Raw genomic sequence first — 26,983 nt, forward strand, 5'->3', positions numbered from 1 at the left:
AGCTACTCAAATTTATTTCAATTTAAAAACAATGAAATTATTTGGCACATGATTCATTTTAAATAAATAACGCCTTTAAAGGGTACTGATATTCTAAATCCTTAAAACGTAAATAGCGAAGAGAAAAATTAATTTTTAATATTATCATATGATGGGGCAAATCAGGATTCAAAATCCTTAAACCAGATAAGAGCCAGCCAACTCGCACCGAATACACTTAAAAATATGTATTTTTTTCTAAAATAACATATTTTTATTCTTCACCAAAAACAATTATGCATTTTAATATTTTATTTAGTGTCTTAATTCATATTCCCAATTTTGATTAATTGAACCTTTAAAGTCACTGGCGCGCCAGTTTTTGTCGGACCTTAATCCCAGGTAAAGAACAAACCATTAAAGCATTATTAAAGTATGTCTTTATTCGTATGAATCCAAAAATCTGTTTACTACCCTTATCTACTACCCAAACAGTTTATAACGGAATTGTAAAACAAAATGTTAATATATTAATTTCGGTCAGTGTAACTAGTTCGATTACACGTGCTATGCGGATCTTTTGCAACACTGGTACACGCAGCCCTGCGCCGCCGAAACGAGTGGGCCGCGATAACAGCCCCCGAACATATCGATAGGCGATAGCTTAAATTGCATACCTGAGACCGACGCGGTCTGTGTGTCGCGGATAGGAAAATAGGAAATTATAAATAGAAACGGGCAGTGCCGATGCCCCAAAAGCCCCTAATTGCCAACAGCCCCAAACGGCGACGATATCGAGTGCTACCGAGGTGAAAATCGGCGTGAAAAAAATTGTTGCAAAAATATATTGAGGCGAGAACGCCATTTACAAGCCGCGTTTGTACAGCGAGTGCGCGTGTAGTAGAGCCGGAGAGATAGAGAGAGCGTGAGTGTGTGTGTGTTTATGAGAGCGAGAGAGCGCCGCCGCCAAAGCTGCCCAACACATACACGAATGTCAGACACTTCGCGGTCGGTCGGCAGAAACGGCAATAATTTTATACGGGCGAAAAGTTACAAAAAATAATTTAACCACTTTTCCGTGTCAAAATCCCGATTAACTTCTAAAAACACAACAGTGCTGGCCGAGAGAAAGAGCAATTGCGGGCGATAAAACGTGCTAATCCGGGGGCATAAAACTGGTACTGCCATTATCTCGCTTTTTTTAATTGCTTTTGTTTATTTTTTGTATGGGACACAGTATAATTTTTCTTTTGCGATGCGCGTGTGTGTGTGTGATTTAGCCACTCGCTGGATTCTATGTATGTGCCCGTATCTAACGAGCAGAGTTGCCGCCTGTCGCCCAGAGCACGCAAATCACACTGCTTATATATTTTAATAAATTCAAAAAGGGTTAAATCAGTGCCAGCTAATTAAATAAACCTATAAGTAGGCAACCATGCTTTTAAATAAAAGTTCGGAAAAGTTTAAAAACTGCTGGGTGTATTTCAGCCAGCATGGCAACCCTGTTTAATTGCAGTCTGTCTGTATATGTTCGCATGTTGTTTGTGCGGAGTGTGCTGTTTTTACGAAAGAAAAGTGTAATATTTTTCCTGGATAAATCCCCTCCATTTCAACTGAACAATCGGAATTGTGCCCACGGAGGCTCCCGAAAGAACAGTGATTTTGCGTAACAATTTCTGGGCCACATGCAACTGTGCGCTTGATTTTTCGGCGGTAAACACTCACACTCGTACCCTCGCTCCCGTTTCCTGCGCTAGTATGTGTGTGTCTCGCTGGCTCCGCGTGCCTGTGTGTGTGTATGTACGTGCGTGCAAACGTATCGAAAAAAATGGTGCAAAAATATGAAAAAGCATAACTAAGCAAATATGTTGTAAAATTCCATTCGCAGGATATGCAAAATGCGAAGTAGCCCAAGAATGGATTGCCACTAAGTGCCGGTTCCGCCTGCGGAAAAAATAATATTAAAGTGAAACTGCCATCGAAAATATAAGTAAGGAAGGAAAAAAAAAAAACAAGAGCCATAAAACTCTGGCAAAAAGAAAATACATATAGCCATCGTTTGAGAGGAGTTATCAAGTGGAGTGGAGTGTTCAAGGATAACCGGAGAGAAGGGGAGCAGCAGGACTTCCGCTCCGGGAAATCGGTGTCCACCTCGGAACTATCGCTATTGTTCTAGCCGGCAACATACCAGCCTAACAACAACATGTATCCCTCACCGGTGCGCCACCCCGCCGCCGGGGTAAGTTCTCCCGATCAATGGGTCCAATTTCTGGCCCCCAGATCCGTGCTAATTGTGTCTCTGTCTCTCTCTCCTCCGCCACCGCGCCATGTTTCCGCCCACCCTTTTGACCACGCACCAATCCCCATCCTGGCAGGGACCACCTCCTCAGGGTCCAATCAAGTTCACCATCGCCGACACACTGGAACGGATCAAGGAGGAGTTTAACTTCCTGCAGGGGCAGTACCACAGGCAAGTATCAGAACAAGCACAAAGTGTGATTTAAAAAAAAAAGATATTTTTACTCAAGAAGTAAACATGTTTTGAAAACTTTTGAACAGGCTAAGTTAAAAAAGTATACAAATGATACAAAAAAAAATTAAAGTAAATTTACATGTGCATGCTATTCTCATAAATTGAATATCTCAGAGATATAAAAGTACAATTTTTAATCTCTTCGTCTATTTTTCAAGATTAGTATTAAATGCATACAATTACCACAATAAATTAATTAATGTCAAAAACAACACCTGCATAGGGCTTATAAAGTAATGAAAGTTCATGAAAAAGATAAAGTTTTTGTTTCAACAAAATAACATTTTAACAGAAACCTAAATTATATTTTCGATTAAAGATTAAAAATATATTTTTCTGCCGAACACGTTATCACTTAATCTGTCTGTAATCCACGAAATTTGTTAAAAACTAAGGCAGATAAATGATAGAAATGTTCAGTGGCAAGTATATTTTCTGTCATCGTTTTCTCGAAACCATTAAAATGACATTAGAGTTATTACTGCCCAGAACGTAAGGCCTAATCAGGTTGAGGTTAAAAGAAACCTATTAGAACCTTCTACAATAACATGCCCAAAAGAAATCACATTTTAAAGCCTTCGCTGTACCGCCTTCGTATGGAATTGTGCATGTGTGAGTGTGGATGCTGCGTCTGCGTTTTGCGAAAAGTAAAACAAAAAGCTGAGCAAACCGGTTTGGCGCGCCATATGCGCCGCTGTCATAGGATTAACCTGCGCCGTCTCTGCCGCAACTCCACGCTCCACAAACGCCGCTTCCTTGCGTTCAGTTCGCTTCCGTCGCCCAACTAATTTGCCCGTTGATCGCTTTTCCTGTGAATTCCAGCATTAAATTGGAGTGCGAGAAGCTGTCGAACGAGAAGACGGAGATGCAGCGCCATTATGTTATGGTAAGTCAGCATCATCCGTAAATTAACGAAGTCCCTTTAGCTAATGCTTTGCTTTGCTTTCTGCAGTACTACGAGATGTCCTATGGCCTTAACGTGGAGATGCACAAACAAACTGAGATCGCCAAGCGGCTGAACACACTGATTAACCAGCTACTTCCATTCCTTCAGGCCGACCACCAGCAGCAAGTGCTGCAGGCGGTGGAGCGGGCGAAGCAGGTTACCATGCAGGAGCTCAACCTGATCATTGGGGTAAGTGCATCGAGATCAGACGATGGATCCCGCGGCAACAGCAGCAGCAACACGGGCATTGCCGGTTAAACCATTCTTAGCTAGAGTCGAAAAGAGCAGGGCGGACTGGGAACTCGGTTGCCACTTGGAGAAGTTCAAAACAGAAATTCAATGTTTTTCAATTATTGTGTCAATGAGTAAAAATAACTAAACAAAGTATATTTAAAAAGACATCTAAAACATATATTTTGTAAATGGGAGATATAAAAACCTTACTTATTTAATTTATTTGCAATCTTTTTTATCCAGACTAACCACTTTTCTAAACCTCTAAAAATCTCTAGATTTGTTAACGAATTTATGTAAAAATCGTTTCCTACAAGGGGCAAGCGTTCATGGGGTGTATACTTTTAGTTTAGTTTCCTCCTTGGGCTACATTTGATTTGAGTTTGTTTTTCTACTTCCTAATTTGTTATGATTTCGCATTCGACCAATTCAAACCAAACAACGTTGTGCAGCATCAGCAGCAACATGGAATACAGCAACTTTTAGTAAGTTTCTTTCGTTGCAAGTTAATTTTCTTATTGTTTGTTTACTGTTGCCGTCTGCCGCTGCATCCGCCGAATGTGCCACCGCCACAACTACAACTACAGCTAAAGTTGCCTCACTCCCTCTTGTTCCTTCTCTGATTGTCCATATTTATATTGTTTCAATAACTCTTTAAACGCCGCCAAATTGTTGTTGCTGTTCTTATTAACCCTATATGGTCTTTGGTTGTGATTTGAAGACAAAATTGTGGATGAACCATTAGGGCTTAAAAATATTTAAAATTTATAAAGAAGGTCTGGAGAAACTTTAAATTATAATAATTGATGTGATTTTTTATTGAATATAATCAAGATTGATAAAATCCAAAATATTGTATAATTAAATAGATTCTAAAGGCAAGATATCGAACGATTTTAATGGAAGTGGTCACTATTTAAAAGCAAAATAATAATATTTCATTGTGGCAAAGACCATTTAGTGTTAGTGTTGTTGTTGTGTTCACACACATACACATATTTCAATGCTTTCATTTTCTCAATAAGCACGATGTTCATTTTGAAAGCCACCATCGCCCACGCCCGATTTCATGCGATTTTATGGTTCCATTGCAGCAACAGATCCACGCCCAGCAGGTGCCGGGCGGACCTCCACAGCCAATGGGTGCACTGAATCCATTTGGCGCCCTGGGCGCCACCATGGGCCTGCCACACGGACCGCAGGGTCTGCTTAACAAACCGCCCGAACACCACAGGCCGGACATCAAGCCTACGGGCTTGGAGGGGCCAGCAGCCGCCGAGGAGCGACTGGTAAGTACCCCCAGATCATAATTCTGCATAATTGGAGCTCATTTTAATGCTGATGTTGCAGCGCAATTCGGTTTCGCCTGCCGATCGTGAGAAGTATCGCACACGCTCGCCGCTGGACATCGAGAACGACTCGAAGCGTCGAAAAGATGAGAAACTGCAAGTGAGTATCCAGCTTATTTCGGTGTTAGCATTATACACTGGTAGTATTATCCATCATCGCGTTGACATAACCGATAACTGTCATCTCATCTGAGCTGTTGCTGTCTCTCAACTCACCAAAAAAAAACCCGTAGTCTATCCATTGTTGTTGTCTAATTCTGCTAACACTCTCCCGAATCATGCTAAACAAAACCTATATTGCTAATTTATAAGAGACAGGACAGACATTACCTTAAACAAAACATCACGATTTAGGGGTGCCTGTTCCGGTTTTCACTTTCTTGTAATTAGTTTGATAAGGCTTCAAGTGTTTCTGAAAATATAACAAATAAAGTTTTAATTTGCTAAAATGGTTTGTATAACCTTGAAATTGCTTCCATACTAGTGAATTAATGTAATGTATAACATTTGAAGTTACTTATAAAAAAATATTAAATTTTGTATCATTCAAATGATCAAGTTTTTATAAATTTATTTATAACTTTCTTTAAAAGTGTCAATTAAATTAACTTAGGAATTTATAAATGTTGGTTTATATATTAACTCCTCATAAAAAACGTAGAAGGTACCTCCATATCGATTAGCAAAGCGGCTGAAATTCAATTTAACTTACAAAAACTAATTAAATTATTTAATTTAGATTAATTAGCTTATCAGAGCAACTTATATGCAAAAGTTCGTTTACATTTTCTTTTTATAACAAACAAAACAAGTGAGAACCAGAACCGGCTAAACACTTAGCTACTAACTATTGCTATTATGGTTGTTGTTATTGCTGTTGTTCCTTGTGGGTTTTTGTATGAATTTTGATTTATATTGTTTTTGTATTTTTTTCAAAATTATTTCCAGGAGGATGAAGGCGAGAAAAGCGATCAAGATTTAGTCGTAGATGTTGCAAATGAAATGGTGAGTTGAGTGTCGGCCCAGATTCAATGCAACCATTCCCAAATTACCCCGAAAAAAAAATTAAAACCAAAACCACACCTTTGCTATTCTGTTTACCCTCTTTGAAATTAATTCTTAATCCATGCGTGTGCCTTGCAGGAATCCCACTCACCGCGCCCCAACGGCGAGCACGTGTCTATGGAGGTCCGAGATCGGGAAAGTTTGAATGGTGAACGCCTGGAGAAGCCCAGCAGTAGTGGCATTAAGCAGGAACGTCCGCCCTCTCGCTCCGGCTCCAGTTCTTCACGTTCCACACCCAGCCTCAAGACAAAAGATGTACGAATTATCTAAAACTACTCGATAGCGCATTGGTATTAATCAAGATTCAACCGTTTAGATGGAAAAGCCGGGCACACCGGGGGCAAAGGCACGCACACCGACACCGAACGCCGCTGCTCCGGCGCCAGGCGTTAATCCTAAACAAATGATGCCGCAGGGACCACCGCCAGCCGGATATCCGGGGGCACCGTATCAGCGGCCGGCCGATCCCTACCAGCGTCCACCGTCGGATCCAGCCTATGGACGACCACCACCAATGCCGTACGATCCGCACGCGCATGTGCGAACCAATGGCATTCCACATCCCTCGGCCCTGACGGGTGGAAAGCCGTAAGTTCTTTTGTTTACTCTGAAAATTGTTGATTTTCAAACCATAGACAATATTAAGGAATTTTAAATTCAGCTAGTCACATGTAAAAACAAGGGTTTTCAGTTTATTTGTCAAGTTTTTTAATTAAGCCGTATATAAAGTTGTTGAAGGATGAGTCAAAAAACATCTGAAATTTGGATTAGCTGAGCTTTGAATTCGAATTCCCAACCCGAGATTTATTAAATTTAATAAGTAAGATTAGCATTTCTGGAAATCGCAATAAAGATTAGCCCAGCCGAGTGCCTATCATTCCAGTCTAAAACTGCTAATGGGTCAGTTGCTCTCGATTGCTCTTCGTAAATACGTGGTCTCGAATAAAAGTGGTATGGACCAATGTGTTCCATTTTTGTCTAAAATTTCTAACCCATTTTTTTTTTTTTGATTCAATTAATTCCAACTTAAAGAAATTACATAAACGAGAAACGTATCTTCCATAAAAATAATTTAAGTTATCTAACATTAAGTTAAGGTTGTTAGACATGATACCGGATTTAAAAGATAACTAATTAATACTTTATATATCTGACAGTGCGTACTCTTTCCATATGAACGGAGAGGGTAGCCTACAGCCGGTGCCGTTCCCGCCGGATGCGCTGGTGGGCGTTGGGATTCCCCGGCACGCCCGTCAGATCAACACGCTGTCGCACGGAGAGGTCGTCTGCGCGGTAACCATCTCCAATCCCACAAAGTACGTGTACACGGGCGGCAAGGGCTGCGTCAAGGTGTGGGACATCTCGCAGCCGGGAAACAAGAATCCCGTCAGCCAGCTGGATTGCCTGCAGCGCGACAACTACATCCGCTCGGTGAAGCTGCTGCCCGACGGCCGTACGCTGATCGTGGGTGGCGAGGCGTCCAACCTGTCCATCTGGGACCTGGCCAGCCCGACGCCCCGCATTAAGGCCGAACTGACCTCGGCGGCGCCCGCGTGCTACGCCCTGGCCATCAGCCCTGACTCGAAGGTGTGCTTCTCGTGCTGCAGCGACGGCAACATTGCCGTGTGGGACCTGCACAACGAGATCTTGGTGCGCCAGTTCCAGGGCCACACCGACGGCGCCTCGTGCATCGACATAAGTCCCGACGGCTCAAGGCTGTGGACGGGCGGCCTGGACAACACGGTTCGCTCCTGGGATCTGCGCGAGGGTCGCCAGCTCCAACAGCACGACTTCAGCTCTCAAATATTCTCGCTCGGCTACTGTCCCACAGGTACGGAAAATCATTTAGTAATTGGTTTTTGTCTTTTTAAACAAACCATATTCAGAATGACCAGCAGTCGTAAATTAAAAAAAAAAAGAAACAAAATTTGATTTTATGATTAATTTAATATGGGCAGACCTAATTGAGTACTAGCAAATCATACATGTTTGCTTAAATACCATTAACACTTTTTTATCCTTCAGGCGACTGGCTGGCTGTGGGAATGGAGAACTCGCATGTAGAGGTGCTACACGCATCGAAACCGGACAAGTATCAACTGCATCTGCACGAGAGCTGCGTTCTGTCGCTGCGCTTTGCCGCCTGCGGCAAATGGTTCGTTTCCACCGGCAAAGACAACCTCCTAAACGCATGGCGAACACCATACGGTGCCAGCATATTCCAGGTAAGCTTATTAACTCATTTCAAAATAAACCAAAATTATAATACCTGATCTATTTCAGTCGAAGGAAACATCATCCGTACTTAGCTGCGACATATCAACTGACGACAAATACATTGTGACGGGTTCGGGCGATAAGAAGGCTACTGTCTACGAAGTTATTTATTAAATCCACAAAACCAAGCAGTTTTTTCATTTTGTAATAAGCTCGTATAGTTTTTATTACAACAAAAACAATTAACTACAACAAACAAAATGTTCGAAATCATGCAAGTAACAACAGAAAAACACCAGGCAGCATCGGCAGTAAAAACAACAAGAAAGGCATCAGTAGCAACGCATCAAAAAGCGAAGCAAAAATGAAAATTCTATAATATATATACAAAAAGGAAAAAACTAAAATTTTAAGCGTACTTGTAGCTACTAAGCCTAAGCTAAGTCCAATAAATAAAAACAAACCAACAAGTTGAACACACAAATTGCAAGTAAAAAAAAAAACCAAGTTGAAACAGAACCAGAGCGAAATAAAATGATAATGCATGCGAGCAACAGAAACGATTATGTTGTTAAATTAACAAATGAAACCAGAAACAGAAAACAGTCGGCGATACCTACCTACGTTCATCTTAACATAAAAACAAATAGAAGGATAAGTGGAATAGTCATTGCAATTGCAGGAGCGTTGAGATTATGATTACCAGCTGAGCAAATGAGTAAAATACGATGCGAGTGCTTTTAGTTTGTTTTATGTGAACGGTTTTTGTAATTTAGCTGACGAGTCAGGCAGCGAATGCAACAACAAATATTATATTTAAGTTGTCAGTTTCCTTACCCCAACTCCCCCGCACACACACAAAATACACAAAACATATTTGCATAAAAGAAGGTATATATATATAAATATAAATGAATATACTTAGTAAGCATTTTAGTTTAGAGTTTTACATTAATTAAACACGGAAACAACTTTTGAAACACTCGCATTGGGGGTCAGATAGTGCTCAGAGCAGTCGGCTTTTGCTTGTATGTAATTTGAAAATATTTAATGAGGAAAATGTGGAATTACTTGTGTGAATCAAACTCTTCAGAACCAACTGTAAAATCCTATATTTTGAGCAGCTAAACCCAACAAAAGCCGCATCAACAACCGAAACCGAAAAGTAGAACACAGCTAAATTGTTTAGTGTTTAGAGTATATATGAAAACGAATCGATTTATATATATTTACAATTATATATATAATGCGAACGGCGAAATTGTAATAAGCAAGAGATAGAGTGCAGCACACGCTTCGATTTTTAATTTTACAAATATTATTATTATTGTGGTTATATATGTATATAATTATATTATAAATAATTGAAGCAAAACGAAAAAATAAAAAATTATATGTAATCGAAAGTAAATCTCCAGGATATAGCTATTAAAATACATCTGTGGTGTAGACGCTTCGCTGGCGCGGCACAGGAGCACCTTGCTTGCGAGACATTTTCGTGTGCAATTCACGTAATCCTTCGCATTGGCGACCAGAAATCTGACGGAACTTTTCAATGGCAATGGGCAGCAGGTTGTCCACCAAAAAGATCTTGTTCTTCATAACAAAGTTGGGCTGTAAATATAAACGTTTTAAAAGTTATATGTTTAAGTTTTTATGAAACTTACATCCACAGCCATGTCGCTGGGTGGTTTTAACGAATGCTGGGCAACAAACAGTTCCTTTAGCAGGAGTTCCAGACTCTGCAGCAGGGTTTCGCACTTGGCCAGGCAACCACAGTGCTCGGTGAGCTGCAGAAAATGCCGGATAAAGACCACCGTCGACTGGGTAAGGTTCATCCAAGTGTCGCCCGTAGCCTGGGTTCGCACATCGATACCCAAGACATCCAGCTCCAAGAGTAGTCGCTTCAGATTCGACTTAGTCTGCAGGTTGTATGGTTGCCAACTCTCCTCAGTGCGTCCCACAGAATCCAGTAATCTCTCCTTGGACTCCTCGATCAGCGACTCAAGAGTGGTGCGCAGCAATCCCTCCAAGTGGTAGCTAATGTCTAGACCAATCTCCGTGAGCTTCGTCGAGGGCTTGCGGACTCGCTCAACGCACTTGGCCACCGTCTCCAGAGAGGTGCCTTTTGTCAGATAGTGTTTAATCAGCTGGCTGGCGAAATATTGCAGTTCGGCATTGCACCACACCACAAGAGCTGGAAGATTTGGTTAGTAGCAACAACATAAAATCAAAATGAAAATCAAAATGTGCTTTTATTTATTAAGAACATTTGTTGAATCAAGACTAAAATGGTTAACGGTTTCTAAGTTTCTAAATTTGAAAAGGCGCGGCTTTAAAGTTTAAAATTAACTTTAACTAAGATAATTGAAAGCTATTGCAGTCCTAAATTACGCTTTTGAAAGAAAGCTCAACGAAAACAAACGCCTAATGTTGTAAGTCATAATTAATTAGTCAGTTTAAATTCTTATCTTTGAAAAATTAAGGGAATAATCTGGTAAGTGATTTGGTCTTGAATCTGAAAAGGAATATGGGCGTGTCTTACCACTAACGCACGCCGGTTGCTGTTCAAAGGCTGTGAGGAAATCGCAGGCCACCTGCGTTAGATCACAGAAGAACAGCTCCGATATATCAGCATTATTTCGGCGTGCTTCCCGTTGTGCCACTCGCAAACTAACGGCGCAAACCTTTAGCAGATTGGCACTTGCCTGTCGGTAGCGCCCCATCTCGACGAGGATCTTCAACGGTCGCTTTGCAGCCCTCAGGGCAATTTGCAGATTGCGGTTGTGACTGTTCGACAACTCTTTCAGCAGGACATTGATCAACTTCAGTTCCTGCTGCTTAACCTTGCTCTCGATAGCGTCCGCTTGTGGGATCTTCTTTCTGTTCTCGTTGCGCATAAAGTCCTGGGTGCGCTTGATCAGCTCCTGGGCATCCTCAAAGTGCCGTTGCGCCACCAATGTTTGGATCTCCTCGCTGGCCGTGCTTAGCCACTCGGGCGTCTCATCCTCTAGAGACTTAGGCTCTCCGGGACTCAGAGGAGTGGTTTCCTTTTCCGGTGTAGATGTTTTAGACTGCTGCTTGACCCTGGTTGGAGGCTGTGGGGCCTGTCCTTTCTTAGGCTTCTTTTGCTGGTCAAAGCGAAAGGCCTCTTCGAGTTTTTCAATCCACTCAGTTTTCCCAGCAGCCGTGATGCTTTGGTAAATCTTGGATCCATCCGGGGTGATAATATTAATGGCATTTTTGACGCCATCCAAGTCTTTGATGTTGATGACGGCTATTTTCTTGGGATCATACTCGGTGAGGAAGTCCAAGCGCCTGTCAGACATAAACATACTATTACTTTTTGGAGTACATCAAGTAAATGTAACCCTACTTATCATGCTTCACTTTGCACACAATCAGCACATCATTAAATAGGAAAAAGAAAACACGCTGAATGGGCCGGTAGTCATTGGTATCCAATTCGATTAGGGCTCCCTCGTTGAGAAAGGTCTTGCCCTCGAGATTGCCATTGAATCCCTGCACCATTTCCTTGACAGCTCTTGTGGCATGGCTATTTTCCACATCCTCCGCCGCCGTCGAGCTCTCCACCTCCAAACTTTCCTGCTTTAGACGAGATGACGTCTTTCCATCCGTCATGGTGGCCAAGATGTTACGCTGTTCGATCAAGATGTGCGACAATTGGTACATTTCCGACTCGAGATCTGTGGTTGACATGGGATAATAATATTATTAGGAAATATTTACATACATATACACAATTAAGGGGCGTAACCTACGCGATATCTCCTTCGCCGTCTGAATAAACTCCATATAGTTTTTTTTGCATGTTTGCTTGAGAGTTGCGGCCGTAGTTTCGTTGTAAGCCTCGATTTCCTTTTTTCGCTGCTGCAAATCGGTGCCGCCCACGCATTCTCGCGTCAGGTCTTTGGTATCTAAAGAAAATATAATAATTGAGGTCAAATTAAAAAGAAAAATCCTATAAAAACTAACATTTCTCAACGCTAAACTTAGGATTGTCGAACTCCTTCATGATTGAAATGTAAACTAAAGCTGAAACCATTCACAACGAAATGCGCAATCAGCTGGAATCAAAAGTAAGGCGGACAAGACACACTTAAATGTTATGTTCTCACTAGAATTTACTTAAAAGAAACATTTATTTTCCTATTTCTACGAAACAATTTAAGCTTTCGACAACATTAGTTTCTACAATTCAAGAACTTGAAAATCTTTAAGAAAAAAAAAAAATTAAAAGTTAAGGTAGAAGTTAAGTTCACGCCAATTTATTAGGAAAGTAAAGTAGGTAAACATCAAAGAGACATATGGCTAATTAGTTTTTCCTTTTCCTTAAATTTTAATTAAAATTATTTTTTCTAATTTGGATTGTCAATGCATTGTCAACCTGTTGCTCCTGAGAATTCAGTTGAGAGAGAACGTCTTCAAAATAAGTGCACCGGTTCAGCTTCTTCCTTTTCGTCCATTACCATGTAAGCGTGAACACGCCTTGGCCACCTTAAAATCACACACCCTGTGCTTATTGTTTTGGTTGATGAGTAATCTTTGAGAAACTCCGTCATTCCTTCGTAATAAGATCTTGTAGTGCAAGAAATCCTTAAAAATGGACTGGCTATTCGGCAAGAAGATCAGCCCCGATGAAATGCTGCGCAAGAATCAGCGGGCGCTGAACAAAGCAATGCGAGATTTGGACCGCGAGCGGATGAAAATGGAGCAGCAGGAGAAGAAGATCATTGCGGACATCAAAAAGATGGCCAAGGAGGGTCAAATGGATGCCGTAAAGATCATGGCCAAGGATCTGGTCCGCACACGACGCTATGCGAAGAAATTCATGCTGATGAAGGCTAATATCCAGGCGGTATCCCTTAAAATCCAGACGCTCAAGTCGCAGAACACAATGGCACAGGCTATGAAGGGTAAATACATAGATGCGACTGATTCATTTGCTTATCATTTTGTAAAACCTTTTTCCCAGGTGTTACCAAGGCCATGCAAAACATGAACCGTCAGCTGAATCTCCCGCAAATCCAGAAGATCCTTCAGGACTTCGAGAAGCAATCGGAAATGATGGACATGAAGGAGGAGATGATCAACGATGCGATCGATGATGCGATGGAGGATGAAGGCGATGAGGAGGAGACGGATGCTGTGGTGTCCCAAGTGTTGGATGAACTGGGACTGCAATTGGGTGAACAACTGGGAGATCTTCCTTCTGCCTCAGGATCATTGTCCATTGCTGGAGGAGCTGGCGCCCAGAAAGCCCAGGCTGTGGCCGCCGGAGGAGTAGGAGGCGGTGGAGCAGCTGGCGGAGGAGGAGGCGCAGGAGGTGGTGGGGCAGGAGGCTCTGGAGCTTCCGGCGGCAGTGGCGCCTCATCGCCCATGTCTGATGCCGATGCGGATCTTCAGGCGCGCCTGGACAAGCTTCGCAAGGATTAAGATACTTCTAAGAACCACTGCCTGCCCATTTTATATAAGAGCCACTTCCCGTTTGTATCTCCCGAAAGCGAATGTTATATTAAAGAAGAATGCTTGTGTTTTCCGTTTCCTGCGTGTTTGAAAAATCGATGAGTAATTACCATTTACGAGCTATAATGGGAAGTACTAGTTGAAATATATTCGCAATACTTTATAGCTACATATCTACAAATTCGGTATTGTAAATGATTTTTTAGATTTCATTCCTGTCTGCAATAAAATTAAGCAAGAGAAATTTCAAAAATTATTTGATTGCAAAGCTAGAAATATAGAAAACTTCAAATTACAGATTTGTTTATCCGTTTTTTATTTTTGTTATTTTCTAGTTGAACTTATCTAGACATCCATGCACGAAAGAATTAATTTAATGCATTTATTTCTGTAAATGTGCAACTTTAACCAGGCGTTTAAAATCCTTATTTATCATTCCTTATCTCAACAATGAATAAGTAAGTACCTTTCCCATTTCTATTAAACAAACAAAAAGTAAAAATAACACTTAAACACACAACAGAGGCAAATATGTAAACAGGTTTTAAAAATTTTGTTACAATTGACTGTTTATTGCTTTAAACACTAATTTTCTCATTTTCTACAAAATAAAATAGTTCTCCTAAATAGAATACAGAAAATTCCAGCATCAAATACTTTTTCCTCAGTACTTTTTTAATTTACTAGATACAGAAAATGTGGTATACCTCTTTCCTTAATAATGTATTTCTTTTGCATGTATCTTGTACCTTATCTGGGTGAAAAAAAGTACCTTTTACATTACGAGTAACAAGCGTATATATTTGCAGGGTACAAATGAAGAGTAAAGATAGCATTACACACAGATCCGGAAAATAAGTAAGAAATTTAGAAACCGCTGGTTAGGAAGATCCGCTCAACCTCGCCAAACACCTGATCAGCCTCCGGACTGGCATCGATCCTCTTGACTTGCCCGGCGCTCTCGAAGAACTTGATGATGGGGAGCGAGTCGTTGTTGTACGTCTGAATACGCTTCTTTAGGCTCTCCATGTTGTCGTCCGTCCGGCCGGAACCGCTCTGACCACGACCCAAACACCGCTGAACGCATACATCCTCGCCGCAGTCGAAGAACAGGACAAACTGCATGTCCACCTTCTCGGACATCTGGCGATTCCAGCCGTCCAGATTATCCTGATTCCGAGGGAAGCCATCGATGAGGAATCGAGAATTTCCTGTAGCCTTCATGGCGTTCTCCAGCAGCGAACACGTGACCTCCACGGGTACAATTTTGCCATTTCGGATGTAATCCTCGATGAGGTTTCCGAATTCAGAGCCCTCCCGCGAACGTTCCTCTCGGAGGAGGTCTCCTGCTGACAGATGGGAAAACTGAAATCGGTCCACTATTTTGGAGCACTGGGTGCCTTTTCCGGCTCCTGGTCCGCCCAAAACGAATACAACCTTTGGCTTCTCCACGCTCATGATTCCGATTTTGTGAGGTGGTTGACTGGGGGTGGTGGTTATGGTCTGTTTGCTGGCCTTCGAATGTCGCAATAGCTGCTGCGTCAGCGTTATAGGTGCGAATCCGACTCCTGTTGACCTGCAATCGATGGCTACTGCTCTCAATGCCGTTTGCGCTAAAGCCCGCCACATTGACGACTGAACTCTGGCTAATTGAGTGCGGTGTTTGTGTGTAAAGAGCGCCGCATTGAGTACACCTCACCACTATTTTCCACTGGAAAAGTGAGACTATGTGACGTCACGCACAAGCGCAGCTGTTCGCAGAGCGTACATTTACTAACACTGACGGCGGTTTTAGCGGGAACGCACTTATTTGAATGGCAAGGAAGATCATTTTGGTACCGGGTTATTTCAAAGATTAGAATTACAGCGCACTAATTAATAATACAACTTGCTGTTTTCTTTTACAGCAAAATATGTCTAAGAATATATACATATACATTTTTATAACCAAGTTAAACGCACGAATCGATAGATTTTCCTCAGATAGCACAAAATAATTCAAACATTTTAGTAGACACAGCTTTGGTTTTTCATAATTTCCTTTAATTATAATGTAGATTACCCGTTAATGAAGCCTGCTAAATTAGCTGCGCCTGATTATTTTGTATCAAGTCAGCTACTAGTTGGTAAGGAATAATGTGCTGGGAGCCGGCTGTCATGTCAACCTCCTCATCATCGACGCCCACGATCACAGCGGGCACTGAAATGGTAAAAGACTTAAGATATATGTATATTATAGTGATATAATTTGTTACCTGCGACGTTCGCTTTAAGGAAGACATGGCTCATCAGGTTGGGAGTTACTATCCTCTGTTCGGCTTCTCCTCGCTGCTGATTGGGCATGTACTGGGTGGCAACCTTATGGAAGTACTCGTCCACATTACTGGCAAACTCCTGGGCGAACTTGGTCTCCTCCGGAGACAGGCGTTTGTCCTCCGGTTCACGACTCTCCTCCTGATTCAGAATGTGCTGCGTGAAGGTCTCGATTTTCTGGAGGCGACACCGCAGATAGCTGGCCATTATATATCGCACCCTCTCTAGTTCCATTGCGTGCACCACGGCCCGAAAATCATTCTTGTCCAGGTCGCGCATCTGCTCCTCCATGTGGGCCACTTGGGAGACCATCAGCTCCAGCATGTCCGTTTGACTGGGCAGGATCTCCGGGGCGCACATCTCGTTGATCCATGCTGTCTCCAGGATCTCCAGCACCTTAGAGTAATTGTGAAGTGTCTAGTTTGTACGGTCTTGATGGGATCTCTGAGCTGTATCTTACCTTTTGAGCTGTTATCTGTTCCATATCATCGTCATCCTCTTCCTCCAATCCTGCGCCGCCGCTTTCATCGTTTTCCATCTGTGTTTCGGGTACATCTTCAACATCCGACATGCTTTTAAGAAATATTGTTTATTTTGGTGTAGTTTTTGGCCCAATGGGTGCAAATGTTTGCGTCCCCTGGGAATGCCAAACAGTGTCACTTTCGGCGACTTAAGACACTGTTTCGAGTATTTAATAAAAATGGATTTCCATATGATTGAACTTAAAAAACGATAGTAATTTAACATATTTTTGATATATTAAATTAAAGATTCTCAGCTTTTTCATATTTACTTACCCCACATTTTAGTTACTCTCTGAGAATGACGAAAGGTGACACTTTCTGTGTTTTTCAACACTAGAACAGCACATGCGATGGCAGCCGCACAACAAACTGATTTCCAAAAGAATTTTCGCCTGATTGTGGAGAAGATCTTCAACCACTGGCAGGATCTGCGGCTGGCTGTGGAGCATGGAATGGGCGGGCGCAATGGCCAGCAGGTGGGTTTGATTCCACCCCCAAAACAGCATATATTCTAACCTAATCTCAATGCTCTGCCAGGTGGCCATAGAAATCATGGACTACACCTATCAGTACTGCGTGTCCAATGAGAATATCACCCAAGGCGAGCTGCAGGAGGTCGTGGAGGAGCTAATGGACCAGGAATTTAATACCCTGTGCGACGATGACTCTATCCCAGAGATTTGCCGTAATCTGCTGCGTTACAAGCTGTTAGCCCAGCAGAATCAGTATCCCCAAATCGAGGCGGAGCTGAGTAAACTTCCTGCGGGCAAGGAGTGGCTGCGTCCAGACGTGAAGATCACCTACACACCCGTTGAAGGAGACTCCTCCTCCGATGAGGACATGGACGAGGATGACGATGAGGATGATGAAATGGGACAGGAGGACGAAGAGGATGTTCCCAGCAGCAGTGGTAGAATGACCCGCTCACAGACACGCAAGCAGCAAGCCCAGGAATTCGTGGAACCCGAAGATGGCTGGACCACCGTGCGAAGAAAGTGATTTTCTTAGGGATTATTAAAAGCTTTTTAGTTTTTTAGTTGTAATACGCTGTATTTACTTCCTGGAGGTCAAGAAAACGTAGGGGTGCGATAGGAGCACGTGTCACAGGTTGGTGGAATGTCCTGCAAAGGTTGCAGCTCACTGGAGAAATCTTCTTCGATTGGGCTTCCTGGCATTCTCTGCCCTTTTGCAATTGCGACCAGGAGGTAAACTCAACTCCTTTGGGCAAAGCCAACTTGGGATCCACCACGGAGGCTATATCGTCTACATCCACTGTCATCGATAGATTGATGGCTGGATAGATGAGAAAGGCAAAGAACCAGGCGAAGACCAGCACCAGAAATGGCACAAACACAGCAAAATATTTGTCCGGCAGATACGAATGCAGGCCATATTCGACTGGCAGCAGGGCCCAAGCCACGTATATGAAAAACAGGACCGTAAACAGCATATAGAAGGCGAATCCGTAGACCGCCCTATGTGGAGTCGGAGCCGGACTGTGTTCCGGCATTATCCTCGCTCTCAGTAATTACTTTGTCTTCTTTGGAGTCTCCGAACTGCTTAATGGTGTCCTGGCAGAGAAGCAGGCACTCAAAGAAGGAGGTGATGGCCGTGCGCAAGCTTTTTACTTGGTCGGCTTGGAAATTAACCACCAGGACATCGCCATCCAAGCTCAAAGTTTTCTGCACGAAATTTCGGCGAGGTTCTTGGTCGACACTAAGCACTCTGTAGGCGATCTCAGCCAGCCGTGGCGTTTCAAACGGCACTCTTATTGTGCTGTTCGGAAAAATGTATTTAAATCAAGTTATTTAATTTGTTTGATAAGAAAACTTACGACTCATTTGGTTTATTTGCAATTTGTGGCATCGTTGACTTTTTAACCAATCTGCAGTGGCTCACATGTCTGGGAATACGGTGAATGGCAAAAGTGAAGAAGAAGCATATAACTCTTGTTTATGCTTCCCATAATCAGCTGTTTACAATAACAAATAAAGTTTCGGTTGAAACGGATTTTTGCAAAATTTAAATTAAATTGAAATGTGTATAACATATGTAATATAAGTCTCACTTTAAAGTGATTGATCTCCACATTTATTTACTAAGTTAACTTGTTAAAAACGATTTTGCAGGGACTATAGATTCAAATATTTATACACCTGTCTAGGAAAGATATCAGGATTCTTGTGGAGGCTTACGCTCCAAGAAAATGTTTTAATTAAAACTTGATTAAAACTTCTCCAGTTTGTAGTTTCTTTATTACAAAAAGCTGTCCAATATCAGAACTTCAAACGAATCCTTCGGGATGGTGGGTCAGGTTGTAGGTTTACTTCTTGGACTTGATAGCTCCCTTGGGGGCGGGCTTCTTGCCGGCGACCTTGGCTCCCGGCTTTCCGGCGGTTTTTCCCGCCGTTTTCTTGGCCACAGCCTTAACCGTCTTCTTCTCCACCACCTTCTTGACGGGCTTCACCAAAGCTTCCCGCTGGCTCTTCAGCGCCTTGACGATCTTCTGCTCCTCAATGAGGAAAGCACGTACGATCCTTTCGCGCAGGCAGGCGTGGCACAGGACTCCTCCGTAAGTCCTGGAAACGGTCTTCAAACGCTTGGACATCCTGGGACGCTCGCTGGGCCTGGAGGGCGTAATTCCGTGGAGCTTCTCCTTGCATTGACCACAACGCGGAACAGTGGGGTTCTTCTTCACGTACTGGTACACCAAACGGCCTCCGGGAGTACGAACACTGTAAACAAATGGGGAATACCTTAGTAATCTGGAAGATTTATAATAATAAATCTTACTCACATGCGCCTCTTGTTGGAGCGGGTGTTGTACGACAGACGTCGCCTCAAAGTCAAGCGCTGCACCATTTTGGGGCTGCTAATTCATCGCCCGGCAAAAATCAGAATTCCAAAACAATTTTATGGAAAAGATAAAGAAAACATTGGCGTAGTCGCGTTAGTAGATTGTAAAAACATAGTTGGCATATTTCTGCCGCATTATTCACGCTAGCTAAACGCTTTGCAGGGTTCGCTGGCAAGATGTACGCGGATTAAAGATATTAAAAATTTAAGTTTACGTACTTCTAGTAAAAAAACCAAAAGAGGGAAAAAGAAGAAGAGGCATGTAGGGATGGCAGTATCGTATCAACATTTTGCCGAACAATATGTTTACCCAGTTCACACTGGGCCACATTTTACCAATGCTAAAAATGGTCAAACGATAATGTAAAGCACTACAAAATAACGAACAACCATAAATTTATTATTTGTCATAACATTTTCGAACAAATATTATTTTTCATTTATATATCAAAGACCAGCTAAGTTTTTGACAATACAAGAATTAATTTGGCACTATTCTTTTTTAAATTTGAATTCAGTAAAGTGTGAATGTATTGCAGTACCATAAATAAATTGTACAACACTGTCCTTATAGAATATATCGATAGCCTGTTGATTATACCAATCTTCCATTCCTTAAACACGCGCTTATTTTGTAAATAAACGTAGGTTTCTTTGGTTTTTAACTAAAATCATGAGTTTTCTGAAACCCAAGACCCATATAGAAAAGGGCGATGTAGTGATATTGTATTTGAGCGTTAGTTCAATGCATGCCATCGAAGCGGTGCCGGAGATAGTAAACAAAAAGGGCGAAACTATTCCCCATATTTTTCAGACCAATTATGGTTCCCTGAAAGTGGAAAGTGAGTAGATGTTCTTGGGTTGTTGTCATTTTCTGATCGAATTCCTCATTCCAGATATTATAGGCGTGGAGTACGGAAGTCGTGTGGAACTATCCAAGGGTTGGGCAAATGTCCTTCAGCCTACTCCGGAGTTGTGGACCCAAACGCTGCCACATCGCACGCAGATTATTTATACCCCCGATATTAGCATGATTATCCATCAATTGGAGGTGCGACCAGGTGCGGTGGTCATTGAATCGGGCACAGGATCAGGATCTCTATCGCACTACTTTCTTAGAGCACTGAAACCCACGGGACACCTGCACACCTTCGATTTTCACGAAGCTCGAGCGGATCAGGCACGCGACGAATTCCGGCGTCATGGAATCGCCGATTTCGTCACCGTCTATCACCGGGATGTGTGCAATCTGGGATTCAGCGGGGAACTGGATGGAAAGGCCGATGCGGTCTTCTTGGATCTGCCCTCACCCGATCTCGCAGTGCCGCACGCCTTTAAGGCGTTGAAGCTGTCCGGTGAGTGGCCAACATCGCGTTGACAACTAGTTGTCAGCGCCCCTTTGCGGGCAATCCGGCAATCAGGCGGATATGTTGGGTTAGCAGTGATGCTAAGGGTACATTTATAAATAGCAAGGCTTGAGTACGAATTGCGGGCCGACCAGAATTTATAGGTTAAGGGTAAAGTTACTAAGAAAAAAGGACTCAGAATCTAAATTGTTAAAATTTTGCATATTATAATAATTTTATATATCTTTAGTGATAATAAGCCGTTAAGATAAGATGAGTTGAATGATTCTCCAAAATCTGATTATTCTTCATTAGATCAATAGAGGACATTTAAATACTGTGTTTAACCCTTTTTTAGATTGCAGTAAAAGTTACGGGCAAAATCGTTTAATTTAATAAATAGGGAAAAAAGGCGAATTATCAAAATGTATAACAGACAAATTATAAACACACAAATTTATTAAAGGTGTTTTAAATGTACTTAGTTAGGACAGCAGGTACAAAAACTACCTATGTAGTACCCATGTACCTATATCTCAGCACTGTCGGTCAGTCAGTCAGTTATCCATCCGGTGAGCCAAAGGTCCAGTCAGCTAGTCAGTCGGGCTGCCATTTCACCCTGTTTGACATTGAATGAGCCCGCTTTTGACACTTGATGTGGCCAAGGCAGGCTGACCGGGCGAGTTTGTCATTAATGGTAACTTCAATTGATGGTAACTTCAATTGTTCAGCAGGTTTGCACCGGACCTAGGTAACTACTGTATTGGAATTTTAAATAAAAAACGCTTGCAAATCAAGTATCAAAAAAGTATGAGAAAGCTGAGTAGAGAGATCCATATTTGTAAAATGTACTTTTCGGAACGATATCATTCTTCAATCCATAAAAAAAATCAGTTTATAAATGATGTTACTTTGCTAAAAAATAAGAAGATTATAGAATTTATACTCTCGATGCGTAAAAATAAATGAGAATGAGTTAATAACTCTGATTTTATTAAATCGTTTAGAATATTTTAAGAAATCAATCCAAAAATCTTGTGTAAACCGGATTTTCCCTTCTCTTTTTCCCCAGGTGGTCGTTTTTGTTCATTCTCGCCCTGCATTGAGCAGTCGCAACGCTGCATCCAGGAGCTGACCAAACTGGGCTTTAACGAGATTGTATCCTTGGAGGTGCTGCAGCAAGAGAACGTGGTCAAGACCCGAACGTTGCCCGTCATCGATCTGGAGTTCCTTAAATTACCCAAAACAGAAGAGACGGCGGCGGCAGCCGAAGAAACCAAAACGTCTAAGGAGGTGAAGAAGTACCTGACCTCAAGTAATCCCCAAACGCTGCCCGGTCACACGGGCTTCCTCACCTTCGCCACTTTGCCACCGAATATACCAAAGGCATGATGAATAAACTTGAATTTCTTTTTATTTGACCCACGATCCACGAGCTTCATCATTCGTCGTAGGAGTAAGAGTATGAAAACTCCTCAAAGAACTTGCGTTCGGTGGTCTTAACGAATCCGCAGTGGTAGCACCGCTGTTGCTTAACTTGCTCCTGGGTCTTGCGGTTCCAGGACTTCCTCTCCGGCGCCCAAGGAGTGCGCTGCTCAGGAATGGCCACCTCAGTACGCTCCGGGTTGCCGCTGCAAGTGGGACACCGACCCACGACAGTCGGTTTGGGCAGCATGCCGTAGATGACCGGTCCCGGTGGTTGTTTTCCGTAAATGGTCACGATTTCCGGGAGGCTTGAGTACGGACGGGTGGGAAAGAGTTTCTCGCGATTTAGAAAACTGAAATGATGAGGATGGAAATAAGTTGAAAAGATGAATAATTAAAAGCTAAATTTTGGTAAGCTTGCCATATTCTGAATATGAATAATTTAAATAGACTATAGATATGCTTGAAACAGTACTAAGGATTAAAAGTGATTCTAAAACCAAGTTTCCAACTTTGTAGGGATTCAGCAGAATACTTATAATAAGGACAATAAAAGAAGGTTGATTTGTGTTAGAATTGGAAATAAGTTGCTAAGGTAAAAAAAACGTGCGAAATAGAAAAGGTATTGGTTTTGTTCGATGTTATATTTGAATGTGAATTTACTGATCGTTAATTCTTAGTTATATACAAATAATTGCCAAAGTTTTTTAAAAGACAGCACAAAAAATATTTAAAACTATTGCTGGTTTTGAAACCAATTAAACTTGAACGGATTCGCTTAGATGGTAGTATATGTACGTTACTCACTTTGGCCGTGGCTCCAGCCAGAGGTTGTTGATGCGCTTGGTGCGCATGATGTCGCCCAGTTTCTGGAGGAGTCTTAGGTTCTCCCGCTCGATTTGCTGCTGCCGCTCCCGCTCGACCTGCTGTTTTTTCCACTTGCGCTGCACATGCTGGTGGGAGCGCGGCGAGTGGGTGTCGATGGCCGGGCGGGCGGACATGACCTTCTCGCGGTGCTGGGCGTATCTCAGCTGCTCCCATGGCTGCTGCAGCAATTTGTCGCGACGTGAGATCATCTTCGGTGGTTCGGTGGAGGACAAGTGATGATAGCCTAGCGGTTCCCTGTTTTGCTCAATCCACCACCTCAAATCACCTATGTTTGCCACAACAAACAAACAAGCGGGGTGTGTGTGTGCGTCCATAACAACCTTGCCAGGACAACGGACACTCGGCGAATGTTGCACCATCATGCTGGGATTAAGTTCAACAACCAAACAACCGAACAACCAAGAAGTCCAGGCGGCGGCCGCTTTGCTCAGCTGTCCGCCGAGTTGTCCATCCGCGCAGAGTGACATCTCCAGTGACTCTTGACTTGCAAATTTGCAGGCCACTGCCAGTGCGGTTGTTACATAATTCTGGGCCGCTTCTGCTGCTGCTGCTTGTTAGGTCCACCGGGATTTCTGTGTAGTAGCCGCTCTCTTCGAGAAACACCGGACTTTGGTGTGGCGGCAAAAGTTCCTTTCTTCTTTTTCAGCCGCTGTCGCTGCTGCAACTTATGTTGCTGCTGCTTATATGTCAACCGGCAACAACATGCAACCGGCAACAACTGGTTGCCGCCGTTCTAAATACTCCTCGTTTAGTGTTTTGATGGATGTTAAGTGCCAGCCTCATATTGAATTCAATCATTTTGCATCGATGGAAATGGGTTCTCGGTAGTCGTTCAGCTTTTCCTATTCTCCCTTCCAAGTACTTGTGGCTCGCTTTGATCCAGATATCCACCGTTGTTTTCCCTCCTCTTTGATTAGCTTAAAATATTAATGTTAATAATTAAGTTGTATAAAATCTTACGTATCGATTTGTTTTACTATTTTGGCCAGTCTTAATAAGTACAATTTTTGTAATTAATATTAATAATAATCAAGTGCTTAAAATACTTGCACTATTAATATATAAATATTAATTAGTTTTATTATTATTTGGACTTATGGCCCCTTTGCTATTTATTTGCACTTTTTCAAATGGAATTACCATTTTTGAGGTAAATTTAGATTAAGCCAATCCGTTCTGACATGCAATTTAGACTGGATTTGATAAGGGGTTCAACTGAATTTAATTTATGGTTCAATTGAATGAATTATTTGACATACAAAAATAAAACCGAGAATTGGCTTTGAACAGTCTTTCAATCTTTTTTTTTGTAGCTAGTTGCTTTTAAAAGAAAATAATTTTAGCATTTTTTCTTACTTTATATTGACTTTTAAGTTTTGATAAAATAATGAGAAATATCATGCATTTTTATAGACTTTGGACATCGCTGAAATAATTTGTTCGTTTCGTTATGGCTATTTACCTCTTTTATCTAGCCCCAATCGAATCTGAATTTTCCGCGATAATATCAGGTAACCAATGAAAACACTGTTGGTATTTATACAAACCCAACATTGGATTCAATCATTTTGCATCGTTTGAGGTGGGTTTCCAGTTGTTTTTCTTATGATTGCCCCCTGCAAACAAACCAACCACTTGCAATTCCCATCGATCCTGTCATAAACCCAGCTCGGCGCAATTGTTCTCGTTTGAAGTTGATTAGCCCCCCGTTGTTGCTTACAAAATGTGTCTATTGTGCCGGCCTGCATCGTATAACAGCAATGGTCCAGTGGATGGTGCGTGAGTTGGCAGTATTGGGGAAATTAAAAGGTCCAAGCCGCATTATTGACCAGTTAATTGGAAGATCGGTAATTCGATATCGACAGTGTTGCTTATCACAGCTCGCCTCGTTATGTTGGCCCATCCGGATTATCTTGTTTGATGAATCGACAACTGTAACGAATTTTCACTATTCAACTCCGGAGGGAGTCCATTGGGTCGGCGCTTTTCACCTTTGGCCGAAATCGCTGAACCGGCCGTTTGACTCGTCACTAAACACCTGCTTAGTTGTGCATAAATTTCATTTGGATATGATTATTTTTATTGAAAGTTTTTTTGCAAAATGGCATATAATTGTGCCGGCCTGGCTCTGTGGTCCCCACAAAACGGCTGTGTGTGTGTGAGTTAGCAGGGTGCAGCCTTACACCCGCCAGCAATATGGCCAGTTTCTCACCTTTAGAAGCCGGCCCCAAAGTCTCCGATAGCGAGGGACGAGCGCAAAATTGATGGCAGCCAGTGCCGCAATGTGGGCTGCAACGTGGTGATAATGTGGATACCCTTTACAGGTATATAATTTAATGAAAAGTTAGACTAACGAGGCACTTATTGCTAAATAATATATTTAGCTGTACCGTACAAAGTTGTCCTTTTTAAAAAAGAATAAAGGTTACTTGTCATTATCATTATTTGTTGCAAATATAAAATATTAATTATTTTTGTATCAGCTAACTAAAAATTTTATGTATTTGGAGTATATAAACGATACAATTTATGGATTCCTTTTTTTAGACTTTTAAATAAGAAGTGTATACAATTTATAAAATTAAAAAATGGTTAAGATTTGTTTGGCATGTGTACACATTTAAAAATAAGATTAGCATGTGAGAACATCATTTGTAAAATAAACTTAATTAGAAATTCATTACTGCGCTTTAGGAGCTATTATAAACTCTGTCTATAAATTTATTGATGTGAGCCCATTTACCCAATTTCGCAATTGACCCGATAAACCTGGCTTTATGTAGCGAACCCTATTGTTTTGGTTAGCACTCGCATTTCATACAAAGTGTATACAGAGAGTACTGGACCTTGGGTCCTGTCCATTTATTACAACATGAGCCGGCAACAGTCGAAAACTGCGATTTGCTGTCAGCTAATAATAATAATTTCGATATTGAAAATACGTTTTCTTAGTTAGGTACGACACTAAACGATTTCGCCCAGTCGTCGGCGGTGCAGCAGTGCTAAAAGTCAGGCAGGCCACAATGCCGGCACCACCGACAGCACCGCCAAATGCACCACCAACCTGAAGTTGACCGTTGGTGGGGGCGTGCTATTTGCTGCCGCTGCTTCTTCCACTCCGTCTACCCTTTTTTTGCGGACAGGTGGTGTGTGGTGTCGATGTTTTGGCCGGATCGTCGACTTTTGGCTCAGACTGTGTGTTGCCCATTGCCCGTTGGTGTTCAATATGAGCCACAATTGAGGCATTTAATCGAGCATCTCTTAACACGCCTTGGAATGTTGACTTATTATTGGCCCAGCCAGCCATTCGTACTCCCCCTCCGCAACCGTATCTGTATCTTTTGGTGTTGCCTGCAAAAGTATCTGTGGGTCCGCAAGTCTGCAGAGTCTGCAGTTGGCCATCCGTAGAGTCTTGCGTCGGTGTCAGGAGTCTGTAGTTACCTCACAGTAAAAGCGTTTATCATCATTAGACTCAATCTAAAGACGTTTTCGGCCAGGGTTATCATGTTGATTATGTTGTGTGAAAACAAATTACATTTCTTCCTGCCCTCTTGAGTTTTAGCACCACTTGCTGTGGTGGTTCTTTTTCCGCTGCTGGCTAATTACGTAGATGATCGCTGATTTCAATTGTGCTTATTGACAAACCAATTGGCCAAAGATGATTCTTTTTTTTGGTGAAAGGAAAGGCTTTTTCTCGTGCCGTGAGAAAAAACCGTGAAATCGAACAACAACAGAAAATATTTCCAATTTGCTAATGGCAATAATTGTTTCTACATTTTTTTCTTCAAGTACCAATACTTGGCTATAATTTTTTCTTTTAT

At 42.1% G+C, this 26,983-nt stretch overlaps 11 protein-coding genes across 21 annotated transcripts; 4 read left to right on the top strand and 7 right to left on the bottom strand.

Moving 5' to 3' along the window:
- The first annotated feature begins 626 nt into the window (after positions 1-626).
- On the top strand, positions 627-8,883 carry LOC108050981 (protein groucho). Of its 7 annotated transcripts, XM_044458861.1 has the most exons (14): positions 627-788; positions 1,868-2,218; positions 2,355-2,449; positions 3,335-3,398; positions 3,465-3,647; positions 4,145-4,177; positions 4,787-4,981; positions 5,043-5,141; positions 5,990-6,046; positions 6,185-6,361; positions 6,423-6,694; positions 7,264-7,937; positions 8,132-8,331; positions 8,390-8,883. In XM_044458861.1, exons 2-14 carry the CDS (start codon positions 2,183-2,185, stop codon positions 8,495-8,497), a joined length of 2,193 nt encoding a protein of 730 aa, XP_044314796.1. In that variant the 5' UTR covers positions 627-788; positions 1,868-2,182; the 3' UTR covers positions 8,498-8,883. The 7 variants fall into 7 exon arrangements, with proteins under 7 accessions (XP_044314796.1, XP_016988391.1, XP_016988394.1 ...); XM_017132902.2 differs by lacking the exon at positions 4,145-4,177 and having other exon boundaries at positions 4,718-4,981; XM_017132905.2 differs by lacking the exon at positions 4,145-4,177 and having other exon boundaries at positions 2,370-2,449; positions 4,718-4,981.
- Positions 8,884-9,004: 121 nt separating this feature from the next.
- On the bottom strand, positions 9,005-12,406 carry LOC108050982 (exocyst complex component 8). 2 transcript variants are annotated; one of them, XM_017132910.2, is made up of 6 exons: positions 12,320-12,406; positions 12,106-12,261; positions 11,700-12,030; positions 10,869-11,641; positions 9,991-10,520; positions 9,005-9,937 (listed from the first exon to the last, which is right to left on the bottom strand). In XM_017132910.2, exons 1-6 carry the CDS (start codon positions 12,387-12,389, stop codon positions 9,752-9,754), a joined length of 2,046 nt encoding a protein of 681 aa, XP_016988399.1. In that variant the 5' UTR covers positions 12,390-12,406; the 3' UTR covers positions 9,005-9,751. The 2 variants fall into 2 exon arrangements, with proteins under 2 accessions (XP_016988399.1, XP_016988398.1); XM_017132909.2 differs by having other exon boundaries at positions 10,869-11,659.
- A 410-nt stretch (positions 12,407-12,816) lies between these two features.
- Positions 12,817-14,109, top strand: LOC108050987 (charged multivesicular body protein 2a). The gene is made up of 2 exons (XM_017132918.2): positions 12,817-13,260; positions 13,320-14,109. Exons 1-2 carry the CDS (start codon positions 12,948-12,950, stop codon positions 13,778-13,780), a joined length of 774 nt encoding a protein of 257 aa, XP_016988407.2. The 5' UTR covers positions 12,817-12,947; the 3' UTR covers positions 13,781-14,109.
- Positions 14,110-14,361: 252 nt separating this feature from the next.
- On the bottom strand, positions 14,362-15,534 carry LOC108050988 (UMP-CMP kinase). The gene has a single exon (XM_017132919.2). The coding sequence runs from the start codon at positions 15,437-15,439 to the stop codon at positions 14,678-14,680; it is 762 nt and encodes a 253-aa protein (XP_016988408.1). The 5' UTR covers positions 15,440-15,534; the 3' UTR covers positions 14,362-14,677.
- A 297-nt stretch (positions 15,535-15,831) lies between these two features.
- Positions 15,832-16,996, bottom strand: LOC108050989 (DNA replication complex GINS protein SLD5). 3 transcript variants are annotated; one of them, XM_017132921.1, is made up of 4 exons: positions 16,921-16,996; positions 16,584-16,844; positions 16,066-16,519; positions 15,832-16,010 (listed from the first exon to the last, which is right to left on the bottom strand). In XM_017132921.1, exons 2-4 carry the CDS (start codon positions 16,692-16,694, stop codon positions 15,889-15,891), a joined length of 687 nt encoding a protein of 228 aa, XP_016988410.1. In that variant the 5' UTR covers positions 16,695-16,844; positions 16,921-16,996; the 3' UTR covers positions 15,832-15,888. The 3 variants fall into 3 exon arrangements, with proteins under 3 accessions (XP_016988410.1, XP_016988412.1, XP_016988411.1); XM_017132923.1 differs by having other exon boundaries at positions 16,584-16,695; positions 16,921-16,964; XM_017132922.1 differs by having other exon boundaries at positions 16,584-16,801; positions 16,921-16,958.
- On the top strand, positions 16,964-17,690 carry LOC108050990. The gene is made up of 2 exons (XM_017132924.2): positions 16,964-17,123; positions 17,185-17,690. The coding sequence occupies exons 1-2, from the start codon at positions 16,998-17,000 to the stop codon at positions 17,644-17,646; spliced, it is 588 nt and encodes a 195-aa protein (XP_016988413.1). The 5' UTR covers positions 16,964-16,997; the 3' UTR covers positions 17,647-17,690.
- LOC108050992 (phosphatidylinositol N-acetylglucosaminyltransferase subunit P) lies at positions 17,678-18,157 on the bottom strand. The gene has a single exon (XM_017132927.2). It carries the CDS (start codon positions 18,155-18,157, stop codon positions 17,681-17,683), a length of 477 nt encoding a protein of 158 aa, XP_016988416.1. The 3' UTR covers positions 17,678-17,680.
- LOC108050993 (EKC/KEOPS complex subunit PCC1) lies at positions 18,123-18,663 on the bottom strand. The gene is made up of 2 exons (XM_017132928.2): positions 18,482-18,663; positions 18,123-18,423 (listed from the first exon to the last, which is right to left on the bottom strand). Exons 1-2 carry the CDS (start codon positions 18,511-18,513, stop codon positions 18,123-18,125), a joined length of 333 nt encoding a protein of 110 aa, XP_016988417.1. The 5' UTR covers positions 18,514-18,663.
- Positions 18,664-18,883: 220 nt separating this feature from the next.
- On the bottom strand, positions 18,884-19,768 carry LOC108050991 (60S ribosomal protein L34). Of its 2 annotated transcripts, XM_017132925.2 has the most exons (3): positions 19,723-19,768; positions 19,445-19,516; positions 18,884-19,382 (listed from the first exon to the last, which is right to left on the bottom strand). In XM_017132925.2, the coding sequence occupies exons 2-3, from the start codon at positions 19,507-19,509 to the stop codon at positions 18,971-18,973; spliced, it is 477 nt and encodes a 158-aa protein (XP_016988414.1). In that variant the 5' UTR covers positions 19,510-19,516; positions 19,723-19,768; the 3' UTR covers positions 18,884-18,970. The 2 variants fall into 2 exon arrangements, with proteins under 2 accessions (XP_016988414.1, XP_016988415.1); XM_017132926.2 differs by lacking the exon at positions 19,723-19,768 and having other exon boundaries at positions 19,445-19,519.
- Positions 19,769-20,088: 320 nt separating this feature from the next.
- On the top strand, positions 20,089-22,277 carry LOC108050963 (tRNA (adenine(58)-N(1))-methyltransferase catalytic subunit TRMT61A). The gene is made up of 3 exons (XM_017132881.2): positions 20,089-20,345; positions 20,400-20,858; positions 21,922-22,277. The coding sequence occupies exons 1-3, from the start codon at positions 20,177-20,179 to the stop codon at positions 22,239-22,241; spliced, it is 948 nt and encodes a 315-aa protein (XP_016988370.2). The 5' UTR covers positions 20,089-20,176; the 3' UTR covers positions 22,242-22,277.
- On the bottom strand, positions 22,198-23,391 carry LOC108050964. Its single transcript, XM_017132882.2, has 2 exons — positions 23,082-23,391; positions 22,198-22,627 (listed from the first exon to the last, which is right to left on the bottom strand). The coding sequence occupies exons 1-2, from the start codon at positions 23,348-23,350 to the stop codon at positions 22,291-22,293; spliced, it is 606 nt and encodes a 201-aa protein (XP_016988371.1). The 5' UTR covers positions 23,351-23,391; the 3' UTR covers positions 22,198-22,290.
- Positions 23,392-26,983: the final 3,592 nt, after the last annotated feature.

This window comes from Drosophila rhopaloa, unplaced genomic scaffold, assembly GCF_018152115.1.
Source record: "Drosophila rhopaloa isolate 14029-0021.01 unplaced genomic scaffold, ASM1815211v1 contig_178, whole genome shotgun sequence".
NCBI lineage: Eukaryota > Metazoa > Arthropoda > Insecta > Diptera > Drosophilidae > Drosophila > Drosophila rhopaloa.

Bases quoted from the DNA above. Each gene is read 5' to 3' on its own strand.
- LOC108050981 (XM_017132902.2), top strand. From the start codon at position 2,183: ATGTATCCCTCACCGGTGCGCCACCCCGCCGCCGGG. The intron at 4,982-5,042 runs GTAAGTACCCCC...CTGATGTTGCAG, and splicing joins CAGCCGCCGAGGAGCGACTG to CGCAATTCGGTTTCGCCTGC. The intron at 6,047-6,184 runs GTGAGTTGAGTG...TGTGCCTTGCAG, and splicing joins TAGATGTTGCAAATGAAATG to GAATCCCACTCACCGCGCCC.
- LOC108050982 (XM_017132909.2), bottom strand. From the start codon at position 12,389: ATGGTTTCAGCTTTAGTTTACATTTCAATCATGAAGGAGTTCGACAAT. The intron at 12,262-12,319 runs GTTAGTTTTTAT...TATTTTCTTTAG, and splicing joins TAAGTTTAGCGTTGAGAAAT to ATACCAAAGACCTGACGCGA. The intron at 12,031-12,105 runs GTAGGTTACGCC...TGTCAACCACAG, and splicing joins GACGGCGAAGGAGATATCGC to ATCTCGAGTCGGAAATGTAC.
- LOC108050987 (XM_017132918.2), top strand. From the start codon at position 12,948: ATGGACTGGCTATTCGGCAAGAAGATCAGCCCCGATGAAATGCTGCGC. The intron at 13,261-13,319 runs GTAAATACATAG...CCTTTTTCCCAG, and splicing joins AATGGCACAGGCTATGAAGG to GTGTTACCAAGGCCATGCAA.
- LOC108050988 (XM_017132919.2), bottom strand. From the start codon at position 15,439: ATGTGGCGGGCTTTAGCGCAAACGGCATTGAGAGCAGTAGCCATCGAT.
- LOC108050989 (XM_017132921.1), bottom strand. From the start codon at position 16,694: ATGTCGGATGTTGAAGATGTACCCGAAACACAGATGGAAAACGATGAA. The intron at 16,520-16,583 runs GTAAGATACAGC...AATTACTCTAAG, and splicing joins AACAGATAACAGCTCAAAAG to GTGCTGGAGATCCTGGAGAC. The intron at 16,011-16,065 runs GTAACAAATTAT...TTACCATTTCAG, and splicing joins CCTTAAAGCGAACGTCGCAG to TGCCCGCTGTGATCGTGGGC.
- LOC108050990 (XM_017132924.2), top strand. From the start codon at position 16,998: ATGGCAGCCGCACAACAAACTGATTTCCAAAAGAATTTTCGCCTGATT. The intron at 17,124-17,184 runs GTGGGTTTGATT...ATGCTCTGCCAG, and splicing joins GCGGGCGCAATGGCCAGCAG to GTGGCCATAGAAATCATGGA.
- LOC108050992 (XM_017132927.2), bottom strand. From the start codon at position 18,157: ATGCCGGAACACAGTCCGGCTCCGACTCCACATAGGGCGGTCTACGGA.
- LOC108050993 (XM_017132928.2), bottom strand. From the start codon at position 18,513: ATGCCACAAATTGCAAATAAACCAAATGAGTC. The intron at 18,424-18,481 runs GTAAGTTTTCTT...TTTTCCGAACAG, and splicing joins GCAAATAAACCAAATGAGTC to CACAATAAGAGTGCCGTTTG.
- LOC108050991 (XM_017132925.2), bottom strand. From the start codon at position 19,509: ATGGTGCAGCGCTTGACTTTGAGGCGACGTCTGTCGTACAACACCCGC. The intron at 19,383-19,444 runs GTGAGTAAGATT...ATTTGTTTACAG, and splicing joins CGCTCCAACAAGAGGCGCAT to TGTTCGTACTCCCGGAGGCC.
- LOC108050963 (XM_017132881.2), top strand. From the start codon at position 20,177: ATGAGTTTTCTGAAACCCAAGACCCATATAGAAAAGGGCGATGTAGTG. The intron at 20,346-20,399 runs GTGAGTAGATGT...TCCTCATTCCAG, and splicing joins TGGTTCCCTGAAAGTGGAAA to ATATTATAGGCGTGGAGTAC. The intron at 20,859-21,921 runs GTGAGTGGCCAA...CTTTTTCCCCAG, and splicing joins TAAGGCGTTGAAGCTGTCCG to GTGGTCGTTTTTGTTCATTC.
- LOC108050964 (XM_017132882.2), bottom strand. From the start codon at position 23,350: ATGATCTCACGTCGCGACAAATTGCTGCAGCAGCCATGGGAGCAGCTG. The intron at 22,628-23,081 runs GTGAGTAACGTA...TCATCATTTCAG, and splicing joins TGGCTGGAGCCACGGCCAAA to TTTTCTAAATCGCGAGAAAC.